This window comes from Drosophila simulans, chromosome X, assembly GCF_016746395.2.
Source record: "Drosophila simulans strain w501 chromosome X, Prin_Dsim_3.1, whole genome shotgun sequence".
In the NCBI taxonomy this organism is placed as follows: Eukaryota; Metazoa; Arthropoda; class Insecta; order Diptera; family Drosophilidae; genus Drosophila; species Drosophila simulans.
The window spans coordinates 3,825,468-3,851,694 of record NC_052525.2 but is presented as its reverse complement, the minus strand read 5'-3'; the positions used below and the strand labels follow the sequence as shown (position 1 = coordinate 3,851,694).

At 43.0% G+C, this 26,227-nt stretch overlaps 1 protein-coding gene across 10 annotated transcripts in view; it reads left to right on the top strand.

The window, feature by feature from the left end:
- The window catches only part of LOC6725069 (fasciclin-2), a 64,974-nt gene that overhangs the window by 27,089 nt on the left and 11,658 nt on the right, over nucleotides 1–26,227 (top strand). For 5 of the 10 annotated variants that reach the window (XM_016172994.3, XM_016172997.3, XM_039296628.2 and 2 more), the window contains exons 3-5: nucleotides 16,377–16,548; nucleotides 16,693–16,737; nucleotides 21,367–21,530. In XM_016172994.3, coding sequence (XP_016038048.1) covers nucleotides 16,377–16,548; nucleotides 16,693–16,737; nucleotides 21,367–21,530 — 381 coding nt within the window. The remainder of the gene's footprint in view (nucleotides 1–16,376; nucleotides 16,549–16,692; nucleotides 16,738–21,366; nucleotides 21,531–26,227) is intronic. The other 5 variants (XM_016173000.3, XM_016172996.3, XM_039296629.2 and 2 more) reach the window with 1 other exon arrangement.

Here is a 26,227-nt window from a genome sequence, read left to right as displayed (position 1 = left end):
TTACTGGCATCAGTGACAAGGATACCAGGGCGAACTCCTGTCGATTTCCCCAGCTCCTCGCTCCTCGACCCCCATCCCCACCACCTCTTTTCTTTTATTACTTATGCTGCCGCGTACTCGCTGCTGTTCACATATAAATTCACATTTTCCACATCATTGGGCCGCTGCGACAACGACGCCGGCAATTTTCCTCCCTACTTTGCATGTGTGGGGGGGTGGAGCTGTGGAGCGGGGGGAAAATCGGTAGGGAAAATAAGGGGGAAATGTGGCGGATGCGGCGCAGTGGGTCCATAAGGAATCGACGGAGTAAATTGACACACAATTTCGGTGCATAAATCTTAAGCGCAGATAATTCCGAGCGTAAAAAAGTCAAAAATGAATTACAGTATGCTGTGAATGTTGTGCGGGCACTCTCAAAAAAGAAATTTTACCAAGTCTATGGAATTTCAAATTGTTTTTTAATTTCTTGGATTCTATTCAAAGAAATGCATTATCAAGCCAAATATTATTGTTCTTTATTTAAAATTGAATTCATTTAGACACAACTTTTACCCAGTTATACTCCCAGCATCACTAAACCAATTGACCACTACTTGACCATTTTTTTTTTTGACAGTGTATAACCATTTGGGAAACCAGATTCAGAGAAAAGAGCAGACGCCATGCATATGAAATATCGATTGTGCGTGAACGATTCCCTTTCTGCTTTTGGGGGTCTTAAGTCCGATGGCCGCGTCCAGAATCCGATTACATATGAAATTAAGCGGGAACGGAAGAGTGCGGTGGGCAGACAATCGATAAATAATTCATGTGGCTCACTCTCACTTATTTTCCCGGCGTCCTCGAACGCGGAAGTGGTTATTTGTACGTATGTATATCGGATATCGATATGCATCTGCATATCGCCAGTGGTTAGCAAACAGATGCAAATTCGAATGCATTTGGTTTTCTTAAAGTCCGGTTGCAGGCGGCTTGTCAGCCTCACTTGTATTTGTTATCAGTTCATTTAGCATATTTGAATATATGGATAGTGAGCTCTGTTTAAAAGCCACAGAAAACAGTCTTTCTCTTAGCGATGCCACCATTTTTGACCAAGTTACGAAGAAAAAAACTTTCGAAAATATCATATTTTTGAAAACATTGATATTGTGTTTTTTCGGTCAAAAAATATTAGTATTTTTTGAATAGCAAAAAAAATAATTATCCAAATGTGGAATGGAAATTCCCCATCGATCTGTATCCAAGCCTGGAAATTTAAATTTTTGAAAATTTTTTGCAAATTTGTATGATGATAAAAAGTAAAAAAAAAATGGTTCAAAAATTGATTTCCGAAAATTATCAGTATAGTGATAGGGATAGTTAGATATGTTCATTAGCTGCACAAAACTATAATTAGTTTAACTCTGCGACCTTTTTTTGGTCAAGTTTTGATGAAAACAACATTTGAAAACATCAAGCCTAAAAACTTTAATTTTTTTGCCATTTATCACAACAAATTATACAAATAAACGTGATAAATACTGTAATCAATTAAAACTTCAATTGCTTCGATTAATTTGCGATTAGCATTCAAAGCTAATTTAGTGCACCTCATTTCGAGTAAATACTTTTAAATTGCTGCTCAAGTAATCGAATCCTTGTCAGCGTCAGCGTTTTTCCGCCCTCAACTCCAGGATCCATTTTCTCTGCCCCTTGTAAAGTAACCTAAATTTTCCATTGGTATCTGAACTCCCTTTGAAAAGTATCTGTGCACGCTACTTCCGTTGGGATGGCAGCACTTGTACACGTCATGTCACATTCCATGGCCATTGTGAGGCAGTGCAGCAACCCTAATCAGAGGACCAATCCGTAGAACCCCCTCCTTCGCCGCCTCCATTCCGCCCAGTCGTGGAAAACCGTGCTCCAAATTCCAAATGACACTTCAACTCGCTTACACTTGAATACGCATGCCACGTCCAGAGGAGCACATGAATGCGAAATGGGCTGGGGAGTCCGATGGGGGACTTTCTGGTGGGGATGCCGGGGTCCTGAAGGGCTGGCCACCAGCATTTATATCGAATGGCTTCATCATCGAGGGGAAGGAGCGAGAAACGAGAAGCGACAAACGGAAGTCTCAACTTCCGTTTTCCGTGCCTCTCACCTGAGTAACATTAACCGTAACGCAACGTTTAAGCAGGCAATGGATGGCTGGTGTGCGGCATGGCGTTTCCCACTCCAGCAGTGAAACTGCAGATCCTGAAGGCTGCCACTGCAGCAGCCCATTGCCCGATAATGACAAAAGTGTTAATAGCGCCACACGCTGCATGGGGCACTCACATCACGGCACATCCCTATCGAAAGGGGCAAAAAAAAAAAGAGAAAAAAAACAAAAAGCGAGAAAACCGGAATGAATGCAGTGCCATATTATGCAGGCGCTGTTGATGAAATACAAGCAGGGAGCTAAAAGAAAAGATTGAAAGGAAGCGAGTGTGTCGAGTTGGGCGAAAAAAACGCAAGAGTAGCGATGCATGAGCAGGATAAGCAGTGGCAAGTACACTGAAAAGAGTCGTACAATGTGAAGAGTTCGAGAACATTCACACCGATTATTTAAATTCATAATAAATCATATACTTTTCTCGCTGTGCACGGGACTGGATGGTGGAGAACACACACGTGGTCCTGTCCTTCGGAGGCGGGAGGATGTCAAGACAGGGGACTTCCTCGGGTCTCTCCCACTTTGTTTCCTCAATTGACGCCGGCACGTCGAAGTCAGAGTGGGAATTCAAGGCAGGAGGAGCAGGAGCTGTCGGTTCACGATGGCAAATCCTTTTCGCTCAATGCCCGGATTGGCAGGACGTTGGTAAGGTGGGAGGGTGGGGGATCTATCCAGGAGTTATCTATGCATCTAGGAGTGGGGTGGTATGACATGGGCGAAAGGAATCCAGAGGCGTCTTAAGTAGCACTTCGGTAGCTGCGCTTATGCCATTAAGCCATGCAGCGTCTGCATTCAGATGGAAGCTTTTGTATGAGACATTTTCCTGCTTTCACGCTGCTTTTCACCACTTTTCCGAGCCGTGTGTGAGAGCATGTGTGTGTGGCCCAATTAATGGACTCCCCCAGAGTGCGAGATTTTCCAGCGATGATAAGAGGGGCGGCATAATGTGGTGCTTATGGCTTCAATGGCTCAAATGCCAGCTATCTGCGCTATTCAATCGCCCAATTGAAAGGCAACTCACTCGAGAGCTGGGGAACTGGTAGCCAAAGTACTGAACTTGCGGAGAGCCGGCATTATCCTTCGGATCAATCCGTTTCCAGCTGCTTTTAACCTGCTGCCTTGCGATAATAACAATCAATAGACCGGTTTGAATGGAGCGGGCCCATTGTGCTTGTAAATGGCATCAAATAATAATTAATTAAGCCATAAGGCCATAAGCCGATTTCGAAAATTAACCATTGTTTTTATTGCAATCCTGCCTATCCTGCCTGTTATAAAATCGCTTTTAATCTGCTAAAGTCACGTCTCAATGGTTTTAATTAATTACTTAGTGGTTGTGTTTGTCTCAGGGCAAAGAGTTATTTCAAATCCAAATTTTGTAAATACTCGCTGGGCAAACGGTACTTAAATAAATACTCATAGTTCCATCATCTGTTTAGCAATTCAATTAAAAGCAATTAAAGTGATGTAAATATGGGGTATTTCCACACTTTTCCCATCATTCATTTCCATTTCGGATGAAAAACTCAACGCACTCAATTGCCTATCAACTTGGCTTCAATTATGACTGCCTTCCATCAAGTTGAAGACCTAATTGTTTATTCCGCACTTGACTGTACAATACAGACACAAACAGCCCAAAATGTGTCATAAAATAGAACAACTGTCTTATCCTTTGTGTTCTCGCCCCCCTTTCGCCTGACATGTGTGTGCCCATGGGCGTGGCCGAAAGCTAAAGAGGGGGCGGCAACAAGTGTCTGTTGTCTGTTTAGCATTTCATTACACTGGGGAGGTAAAACTTCAGACCGACGCACGCAAGTATGTGGCAAATTTATTACAATTAAAGTTTTTCCCTTTTTTTCGGGCGTGTGGTGGGGCAGGAGTGTTGGGAAGGGGAAGCGGGTAAAGGGGGGAGCCAGGCGGAGTTGGGTCTGAAAAAGTGTCAGAGTTGCCGCATTTAAATGAGGCATAACCGAAAGTCCCTCCTCCTTTTCCATGCTTCGCTGCAAAGGCATCAGGCGGAATTAGCTGGCGAGGATCTCGCAGTTGGGGCTGCTCTGCAGATGGAACTGCCGTGGAGACCCAAAGCCCAGACCCCGAATCCGTATCCGAATCCGGGACCAGACGCAGAACATTTTACCAAGTGATTTATGAGCCTCCGAGCGGGGCAACGTTTAAAAACATGAACACATATATTTGCACTGCGAAAAGTGTTGCCTGAAATTGGCTAATGCAAAACTGAACAAATAGGAAAGCTATATTAACAATACAAGTTTATAAAACATTTAGTTTAATAAAAGAGTTAGCATATATAAGAGATATAAGAGCTGCCTATAATCGAGCTCCGTTTGTGCTCGGTGTAAAAACGGCCCTCGGGCAGCAGCCAGTGTCCCAAACTTTGACACATGTCTGTTTGGGGACTGCTGTCAGGCAAAAAAAAAAGGAGGAAAAAACGGGAAAGGAGCGAGAACTGGCGAATGAGATATTTGCAATAAAAGTATAAACAGCATGCAAATATTTTGCGTAGACGCTGGCTGGTCCCCTGCCCAACGCACTGATGCGCCTGCAAATGCGGCGGCTGTCGTTCCCACACACAACCAACATCAGCCGCAAAGCGGCAGCAACATCAGAGGCAACGGCGGCAACTGCAACTGCAACTGCCACTGCCACTGGCACAGCAGCAGCAGCAACAATGAGTACATAAATTTTTGCTATAAATTTCCTTTGGTTGTCAGTGGCATTTTCAAGTGCTTCTTGCAGCAGAGTTCGGGGTCGAATGTCGGGGTCTCCATGTCGGGGTCTCCATGTCGGAGTTCCAGACTGAGACTCAGACTCGAAGGGCTCGGGGTTCCCAAGTCGCCCGCTCATTTCATTTCAATGGCAGCCGCAAAAGGCATTTCATTTGGTTACTTTCTTAGACGGTTGCTGCGGCTTTTTGGCCGAATTTAATTAAATATTTAATGCGCCCACACGGCCCACAGGAAAAGCATCAGAAAACCGCAAGAGTTTTGGGATTCAACCCCTTCAATACTATGCAAACACACATTCAATGCCGAAGTGCCTTGAAGGGCACTTGCATTTTTGTTTGCTTTTTTTTTGTGGAATTCTTGAATAGCTAGGTTAACATTCGAATTTCCATCTCCACAATTACACAATAACAAACACTTGCTCGGTCAATCAAGGCAGCAATTGCTGCTCTCAACAATTTGCAGCAGTCTAATATATCTATACATTTAACTTTCCCTGCAATATTCATCATGCCCTCCACTTACATTACCCAATCAATTTCAATTTGCGATTCAATTAAACAAACTATTTCCGTACAAATGGCATTCAATCGATTTGAAGCTCGTTTCAATGTGTATAAATTCGTCAACTAAAACTGACAAATGGCATTACCGACTTGAACTAATTTTCCACTTGCATTGGACATTCGTGTTTGATGTCTGATGTTCGATGTTCAATGTTCATTAACTTTGCCATTGCAATGGAAACGAGAAGGCGCAAGAAAACCACATGAAATTGTTAATTATAATGGACAATTGAATTCATTTCGACTCCCACAACCTTTGCGGCAACTCACCCATTGCAATCTGCACTGGAATCGAATTGGAGCAACATATTGTTCACATTTTACATGATTTGTTGCCTGCATTTCGTATTTATATGTATGCTTGTTTATATTAACTTACGCCACCAAATTAAATGAATTCCAAATGAACAAATGGGGAGCAGGAGCAATTGTTTGCGTTTATATCTGAAACCATCTATATTTCTGCGCTCCACTATAGTTCAATAAACGATGAGAAGGGAAAAAAGGGGTAAACAATGCTGGGGGCATTCAAAAAGTTTTTGTTTACATGTTTTCGTTTTTGCGAGTTCGAAACGAGAAGTAACGAGAGCTTCGATGCTGGAGGTGTCGAAGGAGAGGTACCTAGTATTTCAAAATAGCTTGAGCTAAAAGGATAGTACAATATTTTGGGATACTTAAACGTGAGACGGACAAAGCTGAAATGGTTTTTTCTTTCTTCAGAAACTGTTCTGAAATATACCCAAGTAACCTGGCCAACTACAGGGTATGCATAAATGGAACAGAAATATTTACTCGTTGCGGTTCGGATTCCGTTCAACATCCTATGTACGTAGCATTGAACGCTGAGCATTCAACTATTGCAGTCTGCACTGGCATTATTTGTTTTAATTGAAGTCAATTAGTTTGTGTGATGGTGTTAATTTAGCTCTATGGGAAAAGAGGCAGGGCAAGTCATAGACCGACAACATAAACGCTCTATGTACAGAATATATTCCGATCAATTGAGAATAGGCCCGGCGGCAGTAAGAAAATCGTGTTTATTACGCTCAGTTTGAGTGCTTCTTTTTTGTATCTCGCTATGTTTCTGTACTGAAACACTTAACCCCATTCAGCATCCCCATTCTTTCCGGCTGCAACTTTGTGAATGCAAATGAAAAGACATTAATGTTAATGCATACGATGTCGCCGCTCATTGTTTTGGCCATTTCGCTGTTGATAGTCGTCGATTTGGTTTTTATTGGCCATCCACCCAGTTGATAAGCAATTATATGGCAGGCACGGGAATAACTGAATCAATCAAACGAATCGCTCTTTCAGTCGCCTGAACTTGAATTTACTTTTTTGTGTAGGAATATATTTACGGACGGATTAAACGGTTATATCATTTTTTCAAAAAGGACACTTTCACAATTGAAATGCTTACTATATTATAGGGCCACAGAATAAATCTAATGTTTAAGAAATGCCAACTTATCAGTTTATTATACCACTCCATAGACTCTAAGTCAATTTGAAATTGCGATTGAATGCAAATTGACACACGAGGGCGAGAATCGAAATCCGAAGGGGCATGGCTCATCTGTCATATTTAGCCGACTTATGGCCCCTGCAATATACTATACCAATCCACCACCCATCCATCATGGTGGCTCAATTGAGCATATACTATCGAATACCGGGCGCCCCCTTTTCGAGGCCTAAAATCCCAAATGCAAACGTTGCAGCCAAGAATTAAAACCGGCCAAACAAAATACGTAGAAAAAAAGTAGAGAAAAGGGAATGCTAGCAGTGAGGAGCGAGTAGCGAGAAGCGAGGCAAATCAAAGACCAAATTGATGACTGCAAAAAATATGAGCCGCAGATAGGAATCCGACCCAGCTGCTCCTGCATACGGATTTTTGATCGATGGCCCCGTCGGGCTGCATAATTTGCAGCTAGAGAGACGAAATCCACTCCCCCGGGAGTGTCCAGGGGAACAGGCGGTGGCAAACGCCGGCCCGCCAGCTGTCCGGAAAAGTGGGCGGGGCAGTGGGCAGGTAGCCCAGAAGTCTAGCTGTCTAGCACAAATCGATCATCAGTGGCGAGGTGAAGGGGAGAAATGGGCCGGCGGATTTGATTGATAACCTGATTGATAGCTCGCTTCATCTCTCGGACACTCCAACTGGCCAGTGCAAAGTGTTGACTGCCCATGGGCTAAGCCTACAGAGTGTACTTTGCCAAAAAAGTGCAGCAATACTCCACAGAAAAAACAATTAAATAGTTCCAAATCGAAAATTGCTTTCAAAGTGCACACCATAGTATGTTTATAATACATTTCTTAGTCCAAATTTAATAGTTAGTACCTTAGAAAACTAGCTTGCTTTCTCCCAGTGTAGTTCGAAGACATTCAATTGAGCGAAAAGTTGCTCGGTTAATTGGAATTGTCCACGTCCGCGTCCCAATGCACGGGAAAGTTATGGAAAATGGAACGGGATGGCCTAAGATGATAGAAAAGATATAATAAGTTTCTGGGTTGAAAACAAGAAGTGCGCTTCGGTGAAATCACGATGTGAGTGACCCGTGGCCGCCAAGAAGGGGAGAACTGAGTAACTGTTGATGGTTGGTTGGTATATATGTCGGTGATAAGCCCCGTTTGATGAGGATGATGATATGCAGCGTTGATGATAATAATGCTGATGATGCCGCAGCTGCTGCAATGGGCAATGTTTAATGAGCGGACAAGCGGAGCAGAGCAGCGCAGAATGAATCAATCGACCGCGGGATACAGCCACCCATATATATGTACATACATAGCCCACGAAGCCACCACGCTCCAACCGCCCACCCCCCTTGGAACCTCCCTCTGGACAGCCCCTCGCGCCTTTGGAACCCCAATAACAATTAGAGGAGAGCGTTGAATTATAGCATTTGGTTGGCTTCGCTGCCGTCGTCGCTGCGATGATTAATTAAATGGCATTTTAATGAGTTCACTGGCGAGCGAAACCACTCCAACCCTTTCCATTGCCATTTCCACATCCATCCATCCCGCCATCCAATCTCCCCATAGATCCAACGAATTGTCATTGAATGCATCAATAATGGAGAAGAAGCAAATGCTGTGCGGCTGTGGCAGCAGAACGTGGAATGTGAAATATATGTGTGTGTAGATAGATGTGTGTGCTTTTGGTTAATTTATGCAATTGAACTTTTGTTCGGCGCCACAGAGAAAAGGCAATAGCGCAAGAATCAAGGGGAAATTGCACGAGAATAGAGGGAAAATAATGAAAAGAGCGAGCGAAAAACCGAGAAGAATACTTGGTCAAGGGCCATCGATAACGATTGCTTGAACCCTTTCAAATTGAACTTTAATTGCTCACTTTACGTGCATTGATTTTGAAAATAAAAGCACACGACGGATTAAGCGAATCTTCCACTTACCATCGAATGACTAGAGTGATCGATAGCAACAAATCGATATGTTATCGTGCAAAATGCATGCACATCAATTAGTTTCGATGTGGTCCCACTTATCCTGCCGGGATTTACCTCTTGATCCCTGAAGTGACTTTAAATCTCTCTGCAAGTCGCTGCCAACATGAAACCGGTTAACCACTTGCTCTTACCGTTTCGAACTTATCGAAAGTCAGGCTTTCTTGCTTTCCCTCGTTGCCCTCCCCCAGCATTGGCATCTCTAATCCGAAAGATTCTGGGAAAACACTCTTAGGCTTACTTATGTCGACTCATCTCTCGTTACTCGGCCCTCCTGCCTTTCCTAACTGCCTCCTGCCCACTCCCATTGGCTCCTCTAACCAAGCTGACTTTTCGGGTTTGTTTAAAGTTTCTAGCGCCGCAAATGAGAAATAAAAAAGAACAGCACACCCAGAAAAGGGCCAACCAAGAAAAATAAGAGGCAACACAACTTTTGGCCAAAAAAAAAAAAAGAAGTAAAACAACAAAAAAAAAGTTGAAGAAAGCGAGGAGCAAAAAAATGGAGAGTGAACGCTGTAACTTTTGGCTTGCAGGCGGTGCAGGAGTTGAAACTTGCTAGCCAGGAAAATTCGTAGGCCTTGCGGGTGAGGGGGGGTGGTGGTGCTGGTGGAAACACTTTGCGAAACATTTCATGCCAGGGGCTTTGTGGGAGGAGGGAGAGGGACGGGCACAGGGACAGGGACAGCGTGCGCCCAAAAAACTAACTGCTTACTTAACAAGACATATTCAAGCACTTAAAAGCAAAATAAAACGCCAGGGGAGAGAAGCGGGAAAAAATGCGTTAAAAGAACGATATAGCTGGGTAGAATTTCTTCAAGCAGTTGGAGAAAGGCGCTGTAAAATGTATTCATATGTACGATTTGAACAATCAAAAACATAACTATAACTATAACCATAGATAACCAAACACTTATGCAATCTGTTAATTTATTCTCATGCCACAAGTCCTTGGGAATTTCTCCCTCTGCACAACTCATACCTGAGGTGACTTGATGCAGTTGGAAGAAGCAGTGAAAGCGCACTCTTCTTGAATCTTCAGAGGTCACACACATTGCGCGTGGTTCCGTTCGCGTCTTTTTCTTCCGGGATTTTGGATTTTTTTTTTTTTTTTTATATTCTCCATCCCAAGTCGTCGGAACTTTATCAGCCAAGTTTACTTAATACGCAAAGTAAGTTAAAAGCAAGCGGCGATGACGGAGACGGGCAAAAGTTTTACGCGCATAATAAGCTCAGCTTCTATATGCAATTTTTGATGTTTTTCCGTGTACTCGTAGTTTACTTTTTATTTCTTCCAACTTTCGGTTTCAAGCGCTTAATATCCAAGCATTTCACCGCAATGCCTTCTTTGTTAGCTGTTGCTGTTGTTGGCCATTTTCTGTTTTCGCTGGAAAGTTCCTTTTAATATGCAACGTTTGTCCACCGCAGAGAATTTGACCCCTTCGCACTCATATTTTGCGACTTTCGTCCTTTTCGCCTCGCACCTGATTCTTCTTCATTCGTTGCTGTGATTGAAAAACTTTCCACGGGCAGCTTGCCACCAAAAGTCACGAGTTTGATCCGCTACTTATAATGGATTGCTTGGGGGGATCTGGGACCGTTCAGCAGAAGTCTTATGCGGCGATTTGTGCCAGTCGTATACTCGCATTATCGCGTTTTGGAAAATACTTGGAAAATAGCTTTGGGGCTATTTGATAAATACACATATACGCTCAAATTATACTTAACTTTCAATGTATTTCAGCCAATGGGGGGAGCTCAAACTTATAATGGATGTATAAGTATAAAGGGGACTGTGTTCAAATACATTTGATTGTTTTTGAAAGCTGTATTAGCTGACTGTGCCAAAACTACCCCATTAATTAGCCGTCATTTTGGGGGGGTCTTTTCGCACTGTTTTCGGCAGTCTGCTGCCATAAATCCGTTTAATTGCCACCGATTGCTCCAGAAATCAGTTGCATCTTTGGAAGGCCGCGAACGTGCTTGCGTTGGATGTCACCATCGTCCCTAGTAGCCCCCCTTCCTCCATTTTCGGGTAGATATTATCCCTTTATTCGCCGCTTTCGGAGGAGCGTGTGCATCCAAGTGCCAAGTACTCACTTAGCAGTTTGCCACTCAGTTGCTCAACAACTGCCAGTTGCAGGGGCAATTGCAATGGATGTTGCACTGGCAGTTGCATCGCACTTGCAGTCGCAGTTGCCTTGTTCAATGCTCATCAACTTTTCATTTGCCATTTTATAGTTTTTTTTTTTTTCAGGGAGATAAAAACTTTAACTACTTTGTCGCCACTTGGCTGCTGCCATTATTCGCCATTTGCCATTCGCCATTCGCCTCTCCGTTGCTCTCATAATGACCTCATTTGTTTAAACATTGGCGGGCAACTGTGGCTGTGGGTGGGTTAATTTTTGGGTGGGGCCGAGAGACTTCACTTGCTACTGGGTTTCTGGGTCACTGACTTTTTCAAGTGCAAAACGACCGAGCGCAAACGGTTTGCGCCCATTTAGACAGCAATAAATTGTATCTACGACCACAGGCGATGCGAGATGAGGATATAAAGATCATGATCGCAATCCACTTGGAATCGAATGAGTCACTTGGCATTTTCTTTACATGAGGAATTCCATAAATCGGGCTTCAATTAACCAAGTAAACATCCACTCAAGCCCAGACGCAAATGTTTGTTGGTTAATGGATGCAGGCGCACATTTGGCGCAATCGTTGGGTGTCCGATTCGGCAGCACATATGGAATAGAATATGGCGAGATCTGAGGCGTGCAAATGGCAGCAATTACCGTGCAGCCACAGCAACAGACGGAGACAATCGTCAGAATGCCAACCCCAAGCCCCAAACCCCCGCCCCACTTTGCCATTTCAAAGCCCCACTTGAGTTTGGCCTGAAGAGCGCACGAAAAGCGAGTTTAAGTCAAATCAGAAAAACCCAAACTAAAGAGCGGCTCAAAGCTGAGGGTTCAGACAAAGGGGACACCCTTGCAATGCCACTTTCAGCTGCCTACATTTGATATGCCAAACTGTCCTCTCAGCCCATACAATCCCAGATACCTCGCCCTAATGGGTATTCAAAACGAAGCCCGACTGTCAATGCCGCTGACTCGCGCCCCCTTGTCAACTCTTGTGGCCTATTTAAAAATTCAAAAGGCATACCACACATGCCCAAAAAAAAAATCCAAACGCATCCTGGATTTTCAGCTCACATCTAGAGGGAGTTGTTGTTCAGGGGGCGGCATCATCGACGACCACTTGAGGCGGCTGCTCCAGTTTCCTGTCGCCAGCGCGCACAAAAGTATGCAACATGTCTGAGCGAAGAACAAAACGCAAGAAATGCGAAATGCGAAATGCGAGAAAGGAGCGCAAACATAACGTGGAAATATTATAACGAGTGCAAATAAAACACACTGGGGATGTCGAGGATGTCTGCAATCGTTTGCTGGCACGCATGCATGCCTAAAGGAAACGCCATCAAGTATGCCAAACATGTTTGCGGCCAAAGCGAAGAGGCGCCCCCGAGGGGCGGCTGGCTGCTGGCTGGCTGCCGCCTTCCTGGCGCCCTTTAATGTTTATTGTGCAAATAAATTCGGCCTTGAATCGCCCGAAACGGCGTCTAATGTATATGTACTATATATCCTACTTGGAAATTATGAAAGCTGACTTTTCAGGTGATATCAAATGTGCCCCAGCACCAGGCTTAATTATCAGAAAGGATGCCCCCCTTCTACTTTCCAGCTACCAACTACGATGGCATAAGCAAACAGCCCGTCGCGAGATTCCTTTGATCTCGGTTTTTATTTTCGAGTGGCTTGTGTAAATTTAGGCTGCTCTCGATAACCAATAGATGCTATTTTTGGAGCCGGGTTCCAGGTCGGCGCCACTTGAGCACGCCTCTGGCCAGAAGGTGAAGTGGGAGGCAGTGGGTTGTTTGGTAACCGAAGGGCCTGGACAATATTTGCGTGCAAGCGAGACGGAGATGGCCACTATTTTGCAGCCATAATTCAGAAAACTAACTTTTCGTAGGAGAAAGGGGGATTACATAAATCAACATTTTCTGCTGGCCGAAAAAACGCCAGAAACTTTCAAGCAAACAAATATTAATTTTAACTTTTGCGCGGCCAAAGCAATAATAACAAAAAAATAAAAAAAAAACAAATACAGCTACAAAAAGTGGGGTAATAAAAAAAGGAAATCAAGACTTAAAGCCATTACAAATATGTATGTATGTATGTGGGATGCTCTCGTGTGTGTTTGTTAATTTGCCCATTTTATTGTGCAATTTTTAATTGTTTTTCAACAATATTCTCTGGCCGGGCGAAATGAATTAATTGCTCGAGAAGTGGGCGCATTGTCCAGGAGGAGCTGCCGCCACGCCCACACCGCACCCTATCTCTTTCCGGCTCACATCAGGCCGTCTCTTTCCCCAGAGCCTCGCGATAATTCTTAACCGCTTGTTTATTTATGCGGCGCCGGAAAAGCAACACGCATTCACCAGGGAAAATCGTGGAAAGCGGGAAAAGTCGGGGGCTCAGAGAGGTAGAAAGATAATGTGCATTCGTATGTGTGAGCCTGCCGCCTTTATTTATGCAGCATGCATTTAAAATAAAATAAATATAAATTAAGCATAGCCCGAGTCCCAAAGGAAATGCCCTGCGCTCCTCCACAAAGAGCCTTAAAAACAGAAATTATGGCGAACTTAAAGGGGACTTTGATGGAGCTGTTAAAATGTAATAAATACCGGGCATTAAATAATCGCCATAGACAACAATCCGATTTACACGTTTAAAAAACGCATTAAGAGGATAAATGGATGTTTGAACTATCAATGCGCTTTCGCTAGCATTAAGCCAAACTGAACACTCACATTTATGGGTGTTAAATAAAAACATCAATAAACAAGTAAATCCATTAATCGCTATCAACACACTCCATTTCTCCTTACAAAATACAACGTTGCAAGCAACAATTTATTCAACAACAAAATTATTATTTTTATTAAAAAAATAAGCAAACAAATATTAGCATGCACAGTGGAAAACAATGAAACTAAATCGAAACAACGCATTGAACTATACTATATATTTTTAACAGTGCATGCACTTTGAAAGAGAAGAACTATAAATATTTGCAATGTTTTTTTCCCTGTGAACGAATAGCAATTTTAGCTTAATGAGTAACTATATTTTTAATGAGTATTTCCCCTGGATGGGAATAAAAAAAAAGGGCATTTGATAGTTTCATTGCCCAAGTTGGTGGGAGTTTGCCACTCGCCCTCAGCTTTTCATTATTATTCACTTTTTATTTGTGTATGTTTTTTTTTGCGGCGCCTTTCTTTGTTTTTGTTGCCGGGATAGTTGGTGGCGCCATTTTGTTGCCTTGCATTAATTGCAATGCAAAAAGGCAACGTCGCATAAATTTCTCATATTTAATTTCGCCTGAGCTGCAGATGGAAGCGGAGACACGGACGTTGGGGCAGCAACAAAAAAAAAGGAGAAGCTGGGGGGCAGTTTAATGCACTCTGTTGCATGCCTCCTCGTTACCCCGCCTTTGCCCCTTATGCAGCCACGCCCCTGAGCGGATTCGTTTACATTAAATTATTTATGCACTCGACTGTGTGTGCCACTTGCGGCTTGACAAAAAGAAAAAAAGAACGGACTGATCACAGCTGCCACTGTCAGTGGGCGGGTGCACACAGCCCCCAAACCCCACTGAATACACCCGCCCAGTCTCCTTTTTTTTTTTTGCATTCGGGCCACTTTAATCTTGACCACACACATTAAGTTGGCCAACAAATGTGCAGACACTTGGCTATTAGGCAGCGGGCACAATTTGAACTTGGCCAAAGGGCTAAGCAGTTATCCTTGCCACCCAAAATTGCCATCCTGCCAAGTCGACTGAGACTGTCCAATAAAATGTCAAAGAAAATGGCCAGAAAGGCTTTTAATTGTAATGGGCACGAGGGCGAAAATGAAAATGTAAGGCAAAAACATTGGAACTTCTTGCCTTTCGGATAGTCTGGTTACTCCTTGGCACCCAAGGATCTGCAGCTCCTCCATCCATATGGCAGTCCACGACCTCGTAACAAAGGGTTTCATGAGCGTTTAATTGTCGGTAATTAGCTAGATGAACAATGGCCAACTTTTAGTCGCCATGGAGCAAGTTTCAAAGGGGCAGCCAACAGCAAAAAGAGCAGCTGGCCCAGAAAACGGGTAACTGGCTTATATAAGCAAAGGATATGGAGTACTTGTCGAGGATAAAGCAGATGCACTAACCATTTGGGTGAAGTTCCGGGCAGATGGGTTGCAGGGTTAACTGCTAGATTTCTTTTTTAGCTCGTCTGAAATTTTTTAATAATAATATCAAACTGTCAACCGTTTAATGGTCTCATCCATATCTCCCTCATCCACTTGGCAACCTTTTGAAAAGAGGAAAATTGATGATTTTTAATTGTTACAGTATTTCACATAAAACGCAATCAACGGACGACAACTTGTCGTTAAAATGTTAACAGGCTTCATATGAAAGCAACCAATATAAGCATTCATGGAATGAAAATATTAACAACAATAATTTAAATCGCTTTAATGGCAATATTAAATAAAGTTTTATGCACAAGCTCACAATAAATTTCAACGAGTGCCTGCGCACATTTTTAATTGAGCTTCCGTTTGGGGGACAAGTTTTACATCACTTTATTATTTTCACTAACACAATTAGTTTTTTTTTTTTCAAACTTAATTTGGACATTTTAAACGATATCGATTTCAAAATGCCTCCCATTAGTAAACTTTCATTTAACAATTTACAATTTTCCAGCGCAAAATGCCGCATGCAGTTTTATTAAATTCTTGATGGAATAACTCCAATGCCAAGTGTGCTCGCCTAATTTCCATCACATTTCTATAAAATGTCGATTCTATTTCACTTGGAATTTCGCTGGAATAATTTCATTTAATTGAGACACCCACACACACACACTCCCGTCGATATTCGTGCATAATGAGTGGGGGCGAACATTGCAAAGGTCCCCAGCTGGCACACCCCCAAACCCCATTGCCCGCCCCCAAAGAGCGCCGCCCTTTGTGAGCGTCCACCAGCAAAGGCAATTAAAATTAATTTAAAATTTACTCGCCTGTGCAAATGAGTCACACGGAAAAAGCGCAGATAAAATGAAAACAAAGACTGAATGACCACAGCACTCAATCAGTAGAAAAACGCCAATTCAGATTCAGATTGGCCTGTTTCTGCGTTTTCCAACATTGTGCTGTTGCTTTATCATAAGTACCTAAAATATATTGAACAGAATTAACGTAATTATAAAACTGAAATTATCGCATGCATTTCTCTGAGTGCAACCCTGCTAATAATTACCCACTTTATTTGCACTATCTTTTTTCAGAACTGACCCGTGCGCAGTCCCCCATCCTGGAGATTTATCCCAAACAAGAAGTCCAGCGCAAGCCAGTGGGCAAGCCCCTGATCCTCACCTGCCGGCCCACAGTTCCCGAGCCGTCCCTGGTCGCCGATCTGCAATGGAAGGACAACCGGAACAACACCATTCTGCCCAAGCCGTAAGTATTGAATTCGGGTTGCTTTCCTAACCTCCGGTTATTGGTGACTTTTTCGAAAAATAAAACACAAAAACACGAACATGCAACACATACAAATGAATATACACCGCAACACTCACTTCTGTATCGTATATCGAATTGTAGGAATTACGATCCACTGTATGATTCCAAGGGCAATAGAAAGAAAGAGTAAGTGAGGCGAACGTCTACATATATTAAAAAACAGTAAATCAGTAACAGCAACTGCAAGAGTATACAACAGTAACCAGTAATTTAACTGCAACTGCAACAGTAATCAGTAAATGCAACTGCAACAAGCATTAGAATTGGACAACTGCGACGGAAACGGAGACAGTAACCGATACCGATAACCGATACTTTAACGGCCGTTTTTATCGGGAACCCTGTGACATTGTCCTCAAAAGTTCAAGCACCAAAATTTGGCAAAAACCTCTGACAACAACTGCTCACGAAACTTTTAAAGTCCCAATGGACTCTAACCGACTGCAACACAGACATTTTTAAGTAGCTGGCAATTTTGACGGCCACTTGTGCTATTTTCTGGTAAATCGACTGCGACTGAAACTGAAACACCAAAGTTCTAGACTTCTAGCTTTGCCTCTGCCCATCCCCCTCTTCCCATGGTTGTTTTTGGCATGATTAATTGTTTGATTTGTTCTTGATTGTTGTTAACTCACCTCGCTGCATTTTGCCCAGGCCCATTTTTTTCGAGGGCCTAACCTAAGAGTAGCATTTTCCGTTTCCATTCGACATTGACACAATAGCACTCACACACACACACGCCCATTTCCTCATGCAATATCCCCCTATTAGTTGTTGTACTAACAATTCTTCATCTCGAGCCTTCATTTTGAATTTTATTTGAGCGCCAGAAGCTAAAATAAACGTTTAGGGTCGGTTTTTCTATCACTACGGTTGTCACATATTTGCAGAAAAATTATTTTTCCCAGCTTGACACTTTTGGCAAACATGAACAACTAAGGGCTGCTGCCAGTAATTACATATTTTTAACTTGTCAAACTTTTTGGAGCTCTCGCTTAACCCTATTCATATTCATCAGCTTGTCGTTCCATAAAAATGCAAGATAAATTAAAAGCATATTTTATGAGCAGGTAAATGAAAAGCCAAGGAAGTTTTCGCACACAAAATAAAATTAAACAAAAGTTCTCCTCTGCGAAATCAAGTGAAATGCTTTGCTTGACAACAAAAAAGGACGAAATTGCAATAAAGGCAAAGGAAAATGCTGCAGAAAAACGCGCAAGGGAATGTGAAAGGCGAATTCGAATGGGAATTCTTAGGTCAAATATTCAGATCGAAATCTCAACTCCCAGTTTTTTGGGTGTGTGTGTGTGTGTGTGTGGCAGTGGCTGTGTGTGCGTGTGAAAAGCGAAATCGTGTTAATTAATTTGCCTGCAGACTGACCAGAGTGGGAAATCCAGAGCATAACACGGAAAATACAAGAAAAGGACTCTTGGTCCCTCGAGAGCGTTTCACACCTGACCCCCGTTTAACCCGTGAAAGGGTTCAAGGGGCTTTTGCCGGACGGGACATTTTCCGCCCCACCATTGCGTGCCAATTAGCCCCGTTTCCTCTTCAAACTTAGGCGAGTGGAAATTTGTGTTTCGGCTTGGGTTCAGTTTGAAGGGGGTTTTTTTTCCAGCGCATTCTATATTTTTTTATTGGTTGTATACCTTTGCGAAAAGGTTTCATAGTTCGGCCAGAAGCTGGTTAAATTGATTTTAAGAAATGACCAATTGTAAAAAAAACTTAAATTCTGTGCACATTTTTGTTGTGGTCTCTGCACAAATAGATTTTTTTCCAAATTCCTCTATTACTCTAGTCCATTTCATTCATCAATTCTGCTTTGGCAAAGCCCGTTTTAATTATGATTGCGGCAACCCTGGCAGGATAGCCGGCTTTTCAATTCCATTCACGCAAAAGTGAATGCAGTTTTTCATTGCAAACGATGCTGTGGCAACTCTGGACTGGCGGACAACCCCCACACCTCGCTTTCCATCGCTCTTCCTTTAGTTTCCTGACCTGACCTCTCCGCCAACTGCCGATTGTATTGTGTTGGTTTGGTTTTGTGGCTCCTCTTTCCTACTCTGTGGCCAGTATGTTGTTGTTCCTGGCCAGTTTGTTGGACACGCCTACATCCAGCCTCCCCGCCCACATTACGCATAGTATGCAGTGCATACTTGCAGGCGCGAAATGTAATTAAGCTGCCAAAAACCAACCGACAAGCCGGCCAAGCGGCCTCTTTCCGCCACCCGGGCGCGTCGAAAACGGTGGAAAATGGTAGGACCGTTTATACTCGGGGCCAAGTTAATTAAAACGATTAAGTTCGGCATAGTTCTGCGGCCGAGCATTGCTCGCATTTTTGGGCACGGCCTTTGGCGGCGGTTCGGGTTTGCCATTTTTTGTTCCCATTTTTGATTTTTGGTCAGCATCTTTGCAGTGCAACGGGGCTTCCAAGGGGAGTGCAGGCATAATTCCAGGAAGCCTGCTGCCAACAGGATGCATCTGTGTGCATCTCAACGGAAAGTCAGCTTCGTTTGGTAATTACGGTTAGGGATGGGGGAAAGCGCTTTTCCAATGATCCCATTTACAAATGCCGGGACATGGAGAAAATGGGCGCTTCTAAGAAAACCCCCCACCTTCATTGCGTAGTCAATAACAGCGAAAATGGCAATAACAACAGGAAAGGCAGCGACATCTTTATTCGCAACCCAAAGAAATGCAATAAAAAGTAGAAATTTCTATATGGCCCGCCCGGTTCCCCAAGGCGCCAAACTCTCCCGAGAGACAATCAACACACACACACACACAAAAAAAATGTGATTTTTACGTATGCGTAACGGTTTGCTCATCCCTATTCTTTTCCATTTTCCTTCTATTTTTCCGCTTTCAATGCTTTTTTCATCGTTTTTTCAATGTGCTCTCGGTGCTTGGCGCAATATTAAAAATCCAACGCAAATATGCAGCGAAATTTTTGCACAATGTCTTCAGAGTCGCCCATTTCCACTGCGCACAACCCACCAGCATCCCCGCCACCCACATTTTCCATTTTCCACCCGCTGCTGCGGTTTTCCTGCGAGGCGTCGTATTTTTTTCTGCGTCAACAACTTTGGTTAGCATAATTTTGGGCTCGACAGTGACGGCTTTCCATGCGCACAAGTCGGTCCAAGTTACAAGTGGCTCGCGATTTCCGCTTAAATAGATTTTGAGCTTTTTAAATCCATTATTATGTTAAATTGTTCAATTTATGGTGCTTGTATAAAGCAGAAAGTTTGGATGATAAAGTGGAGACCGTTTTGCATAGAACGCACTTGGTGCTATTTTTGCGAACACGGCTGTGTGTGGCAACCCAAAAACCGTGCAGCGTTCTCTGCTTTTCGGAATATTTTCTCGGTTTTTGCATTTTTGCAAACAATTGCGAATCGCAAATCGAACGCAGGTTGTGCCTGGGCTCACACACAAACAAGGAAATGCAAACAAACACTCGCACACACATGTGCAATGCGCAATATATAAAACCAATTACAGTCGTAAAAACAAAAGATGCAAAAAACAAAAGACGAGCGACTGTCAAAAATTGAAATCCAACGCCGAAAAAAACCAAAAAAAAAAAAGAAGGAGGAGGAGGCCTTCAATGACTTTTGCCGCTTTTCCAAATATTGCAATTTTTCCTCGGGAAAAAAGGGGGGGGACACTGGAAAATGCAACTCCTTTTTGCATTTGCCCATATTCCTTCTTTTCTCATTGTGTATCTTGGTCTTTGTAGTTGTTGCGTTCACTTTTTGGAGCTGGCAAAGTCGTAACAATAATAATAACCGCCTCTATGCATATTTAGTTTCTGCGCCACGAAGAAAACTTTTTTAATTAATTAGTACGTGAGTCGCACAATGGCCAGCAGTTTGAAAATAGTTGGAGTTTTCCTTTTTTTTGGTAATAACTCCCACTATTCGGGGGGCGTCGAAAGGGGAGCGATCTGCGATTCACTGCTGCTAATTCGCAAATACTCAAGGGAAGCAAACTGGGAGCAGTCACGGAAAACTGCACACACACTCACCAATGCAAAAGAAAAGCGAGTGATGGTGGTTGTGGTGGGGAAATGGAATTCGAATCGAGGTCTGATTATAGCATATCGCTTAAACACGCACAGCGCAGTTAGGTCATTTATATTTTCACTATTTTAGCGGGATTTGTGCAAGTTATGAGCTATAATCAACAGAGTGTTTTATAATCAAAACGAAATGAATCAATTGCACACAAAAAAAACCGAATATTTACATGCAATTGGGGCAATCGAAAGAGATCTAAACTTCGATTTGGTCGAACTGGTTTCTCACTTCCGCTTTGAAAAGCAGGAACCGCACTTGCTGTGGAAGCCAAAGAATTTTCACATTTCCCATTCAAGTTGGCGTGGCAAATTTGCAGAAAATGCGCTATATATACTTATATATATATGTTTATTTGCCATGGGGAAAAATGCGTAACACATTTCTGCGAGGCATGCAAATGAGCAGGGGAGCAGGGAATTTACTAACAGCAATGGCAATTGTTATAAGCATAAGCATTAAAAAATATCGTAATAAGAATAATAATAATAATAATAATAATAATTATACCGAGTACCCGTGTACTACTGACACCCATACTCCTTTTACTCGTAATCGTACAAATGAAATGCATATTATTCCGTTACTAATACACATTCAACCCGCTTTCATTGCCCGCTCTTCCGACCTCGCACACTCGCTTTTCCGGCATTTTCCGCGCTTTCCCGCCGCAAAGGAATGGACGCAACCAGGCGCCGATGTACACGGAAACGCTGCCCGGCGAAAATTTGGCCCTGATGATTACCTCGCTGTCGGTGGAAATGGGCGGCAAGTACTACTGCACCGCCTCCTATGCAAATACGGAGATCCTCGAGAAGGGCGTCACAATTAAAACTTACGGTAAGTCCCGCACTTCCAGAATGTAATAACACTCCAGCGCCAGAGCCGCAAATTGTTTTCGGGGGTTTTCCTCTTCCCATTTGGTTTTCGGTTAGTTTATTTATCCTGACCTTCAGGCAAGCGTGTGTAATATCTAATATGGGAAAATGTTACGCTCATTTTACAATGCCAGGGAAATGTAAAGATAATCCACATTTGTACTATGTTTTTCGCATTTAATGTAATACAAGCACTCCATTAACTCATCAGTTTAGAATTCAAACAGTCTTATTAGATTAGACCAGTGAGTGCTACTTATGCGATTCGATCTTGACAAATATGCGTAGAAGCCACAAAAGAAATAGCAAATCTGTGGCTGGGCAGGTCGCATTGGTTGCTTTGTTCCGAGCCAAGTACAGTTGTGTTCGGGTGGCCGAAATTTGTCATTACATGTCCGAGCATGCTTGACTTGTTGTCGCCATCGATTAGGGACCATCTGAACTCCCCCTCGTCGTCCGGCATGCTGTGAGTAATCGCCATTTGAGAGCGGAAAAGCTCGACGTGATTCCTCTGCTGCATGATTCATTTATCTTGTTAGCAATTTGTGTCCCCTGCACATTGCTCGAGTGCCAGAGTGCCCGACGGCCAGAATGCCAGAATGCCAGAGTTCCCAGAGTTACGGCAGTAAGAAATTACAGTTGCCGGGATTTCATTACATGAGCAGCATTGTAAGCGAATCTAAAACAAAATGGATGCGTTCAGTACAAAGCAATCGCCGAGGATCTGCCTCTGCGTCCACCCACTTTCATCTCTCAAAAAAAAAAAAAAACAGCAACAATACAAAGCAGAACACGTCCCTCAATAAGCAGCTAGAAAAAATACACACCCACACACACCACACCCTCTTTCACCTGCACACACACTTTGCTGGCTCGTTGACTCTCTAGCAACTCTTTCCATGCTCCTTTGCCCAAGCCCGTGCCCCTGAACCCTTCTCCTGTTCACCACCTACCTGCAGTCGACTGCACATAAGTGACGCTGCAGCTCAAAACTTTTACGAGATTGATTTTTCTAAGCAATTTAAAGTTCGTACTCATTGCACACACGGAGCAAAAACCACTGGGCGCTAACAACTGGAACGCCCCAGCTCCGACTGTTCCTATCTACTTGCGCCGGATGCACAAACACATTTGGTGGAAGGGTGTAGCTGGCCAAGGTAAAGAAGTATTGGGGGGGGTTGCAACAATACTCGTTCTCGTGATATGTGAGAATTTCTGGACTGTTGCAGGAGCACGACAGGAGTACACCGGAAAAAGGAATGAATGAACTGGATTAGGTAATTGCATTAGGATAAAACCGATGCCAACCATCAGTTCTCAGCGCTGTTACCAAGTGCAACTGCTTAGCCGTATTGAAATACATTGATCCCAAGTCGTAGCTATCCGACATATTTCTAACCGTGCAGTTGCGTACCTTTATTGCGCTAGTAGAGAGTGAGCAAACCGTATGGAGAGGCCGCCCAGGCTGGTGCGTTTGAAATGAAATCAAATATTTTGCCGGGCAACAATTTGTGCCCGGTGATATGGGCACAGGGACTAGTCCAGGACTAGAGGAGTGGTAGTATGTACTTGTAGTGCATGGAAGCAATACGACTGCTGGCAGCACTCCACTCTCGATCGATGTCAGGCCAACTGTTTGACTTGGAATGACTGCCTCGGAATGGAATCTCCTTTTCCCATCGTCACAATGAGGGGCAGGTAAACACGCGTGTTGCAATGGGCCAGTGCTGCAGTCTCGCATTTGCACACAGTCAGTGTTGACTAAATGCCAGGACAGTGTTGGCAGTGTTGGTCAGCGCGAGTGCTGCCAAATGCCAAGCCAGAGGTGCAGTTTAAAGAGCTCTCCAACTCTGCGGTCGGAATGTTCGTGCTAAGCCGACTTAAGAGCCCCTGCTCTCTTGGATGAGTTCGAAACCAGGTTGGCCAGCCAGCCAGCATTCAAATACAAAGCCCAACAGCAGTTAGTTATCAACACCAGCAAGGAGCAACTTAAGGGTTTGGGCAAGGATGTGGCCAGGATACGGGGGGGTTCCGTAGAAGTAACTGGCATTGTGTTGACAACTCACAAGTTGCATTTAGTTCAGCAAATAAGCAGACACACTGCGACACAGACAGCCAGAGAGCTGGAGGCAAATTGCAAGATTTACTTTTGCTACACTGGGAAATATATATATATATATATATATATATATGAAATACAGCAAATAGAGTATACGCAAATAGTTGCGTAAGTGATCAAATGATCATCCGTTAATCCCTGCTTCTTAACACAGTTCATTAATCTATTGACCTGTATTTGTATTTATCTTAATACGCATAGCCTTAAATTCGTGAAAATCAGATAAGCAGCTGAGCTTTGCTTTCAGTGTAAGAAAACACGGCACACATGAGTGGGAATTCGGAGGGGGGATGGGAATGGCATATTTACATACCGTTGTTTGTGCCAGTCACAGCTTAATATTTCAATATTTATGCTTTTAATAAATGCATATGCTCAAAACAAACTTCCGCCAGAAAAGCAACAGCATCAACAGACGCAAACTACAGTTACAGTGGTGGCATGCAAGGCAGAATAGAATCTACTTCCGTTTTCGAGCACTTTAAGTTATCTTGTGCAATTTGTTATTTGCAGCTCGCAATTAGGGGAATTAAAGCGCATTAGCTCATCGAATGGAGGCAGTGCATTAATTCAATATTTATACCTGTGCACTCGAACATACATATCTCAATTTAATACTTGGACTCAATCCGCTGGCCTCAAATGGTCGACATCCTTGGCATTGTCGGCCATGTAATTGCCACTAATAATGTTGATTGGAGGCATTAGAGAGTTTGCACTTGGCAAGCATATATTCTTCGATTCGATTTTACTGCCCTGGCTGACCAATTGGCTTGTTCCTGTTTTCGGAGTGCAAGAATGGCATGCAGCTTTTTGCATTGTCAGTAACTTAAAGATATTCGCAAACGGAAGTGCACATCCTTCTGCCGCACAGTTACAAAAACAAACAAGGATTTATAGCATACTATACAGGATCCGGCAAAAATGATAAATTAATATTTATATTAATTGAGATTGGTGTAACAACCTTTTGGGCTTTTGCATTTCAAATGGAAATGCAGACGTGACATGTTAAGAATATGTTTCTAAAAAGTCACAACCACATGTGATATGTACATACATACATATGTGTGCACAAATTGCCTTCAATCGCTGAAAGTACAGCAATCTGTTCGATTTTATTATCACTTTGTGGACCGGACTCCTCCGACCTGGTCAGCGGTAATTTGAACCTATTGCCGGTACAGGGCCCAAATCAAATTGCAGCTCCCCTCTCGGGGTCCCCCATCGCTGGCTTTATCCATTATTTTTTGTATACTTTTTTTAATAAGTTGTTGCAGCAACTTTTTCAATAAGTTGTGAGTCATGTTCGTTGCAAAGAAAGCTCCGGATCCAGACTCCTGGACTCCTGGACTCCGGCACTCAGGCTTGTCCTTGTTCAAACTAATAATGAAATCGTAAACTAGTTCATCTTTTTTTCCCTCTCTGTTTGGCTGGATATATATAAATCGGTAAATATATATATATATATATATATATGTGCCGGCTGCCCATCAGACGTCAGAAACGAACGCAGCTAGCGAAAAGTGTTTGAACAACAAAATCTCACACGCTACGACAATGCAGCCAAACAGAAAAGAGCAAGGGGATAAAATGGACAGGGGCAGGGATGAGGCAGGAAAAATGCTGGAAAAATCCCGGGGAAAGGAGAGAAATGACAGGAGCAGCAAGTTTTTATTTATTTTATATGTTGCGTGGGTGCAACAGAGGGGCAGCAGGAAAGGAGCTCGGTTGGCAGGGCGAAGAAGGATACAGGACATCCCGAGCCAGACACTGCCAATAAAAACTGCAAATAGAAAATGTTTTTAACACAACTTTCCGTTATTTTGGCTTTGGCTTTGCCTTTGGCCGGACATCCAATATATATATGTATGTGTATATATATGGATTTCGGTCGCATATATGTATGTATATACTACATAGATATGTGGAAGCTTGACAGCCGGCCGACAGACATAGATGGCTTGTTATTACACTGATTTATAAATAAAGTGTAAATATTTGAGCCACACACACACCAACACACATACGTAAGCTGGAACTGAAAGGCTGCCAATGATGGTTAACAGCTTTTTGGCCAAGATTGCCTTTTCAAATGCAAAATATGATGGCATATTTAAGTGGGCTGTGGAATCCACATCCACCTGAATGCCGTTGACAAACGGGTTCTTCTCGCCCGAAGAAAAGAAGCAAAACCTAAGCCAGATTTCGAGTATAAAATATGAAATGAAATTTAACTGACAGGTAGATTTCATGTTCTGATTAACATGTTATTTGAAATACCCCGAGTTGCATTTTCGTAGGATTATCCATACGTTGATATGTTATATTTTATGGAATTTTGTTGCAAGTAGATCTATAAATAAAAGTGAACCCAGTGCAAATCTCAAATGCAAAGCTATCGATTCAGGGTAATAAATTGTTTATTTAGTGAGTAAGCTTATGGGTATCTATGGTGCTTTATCAATTTTTAGGCTGCCAACCGAAATCACTGTCCATCTCCATCTGCCTCTGCCTCTGACTTTTCGAATCCAACTGCT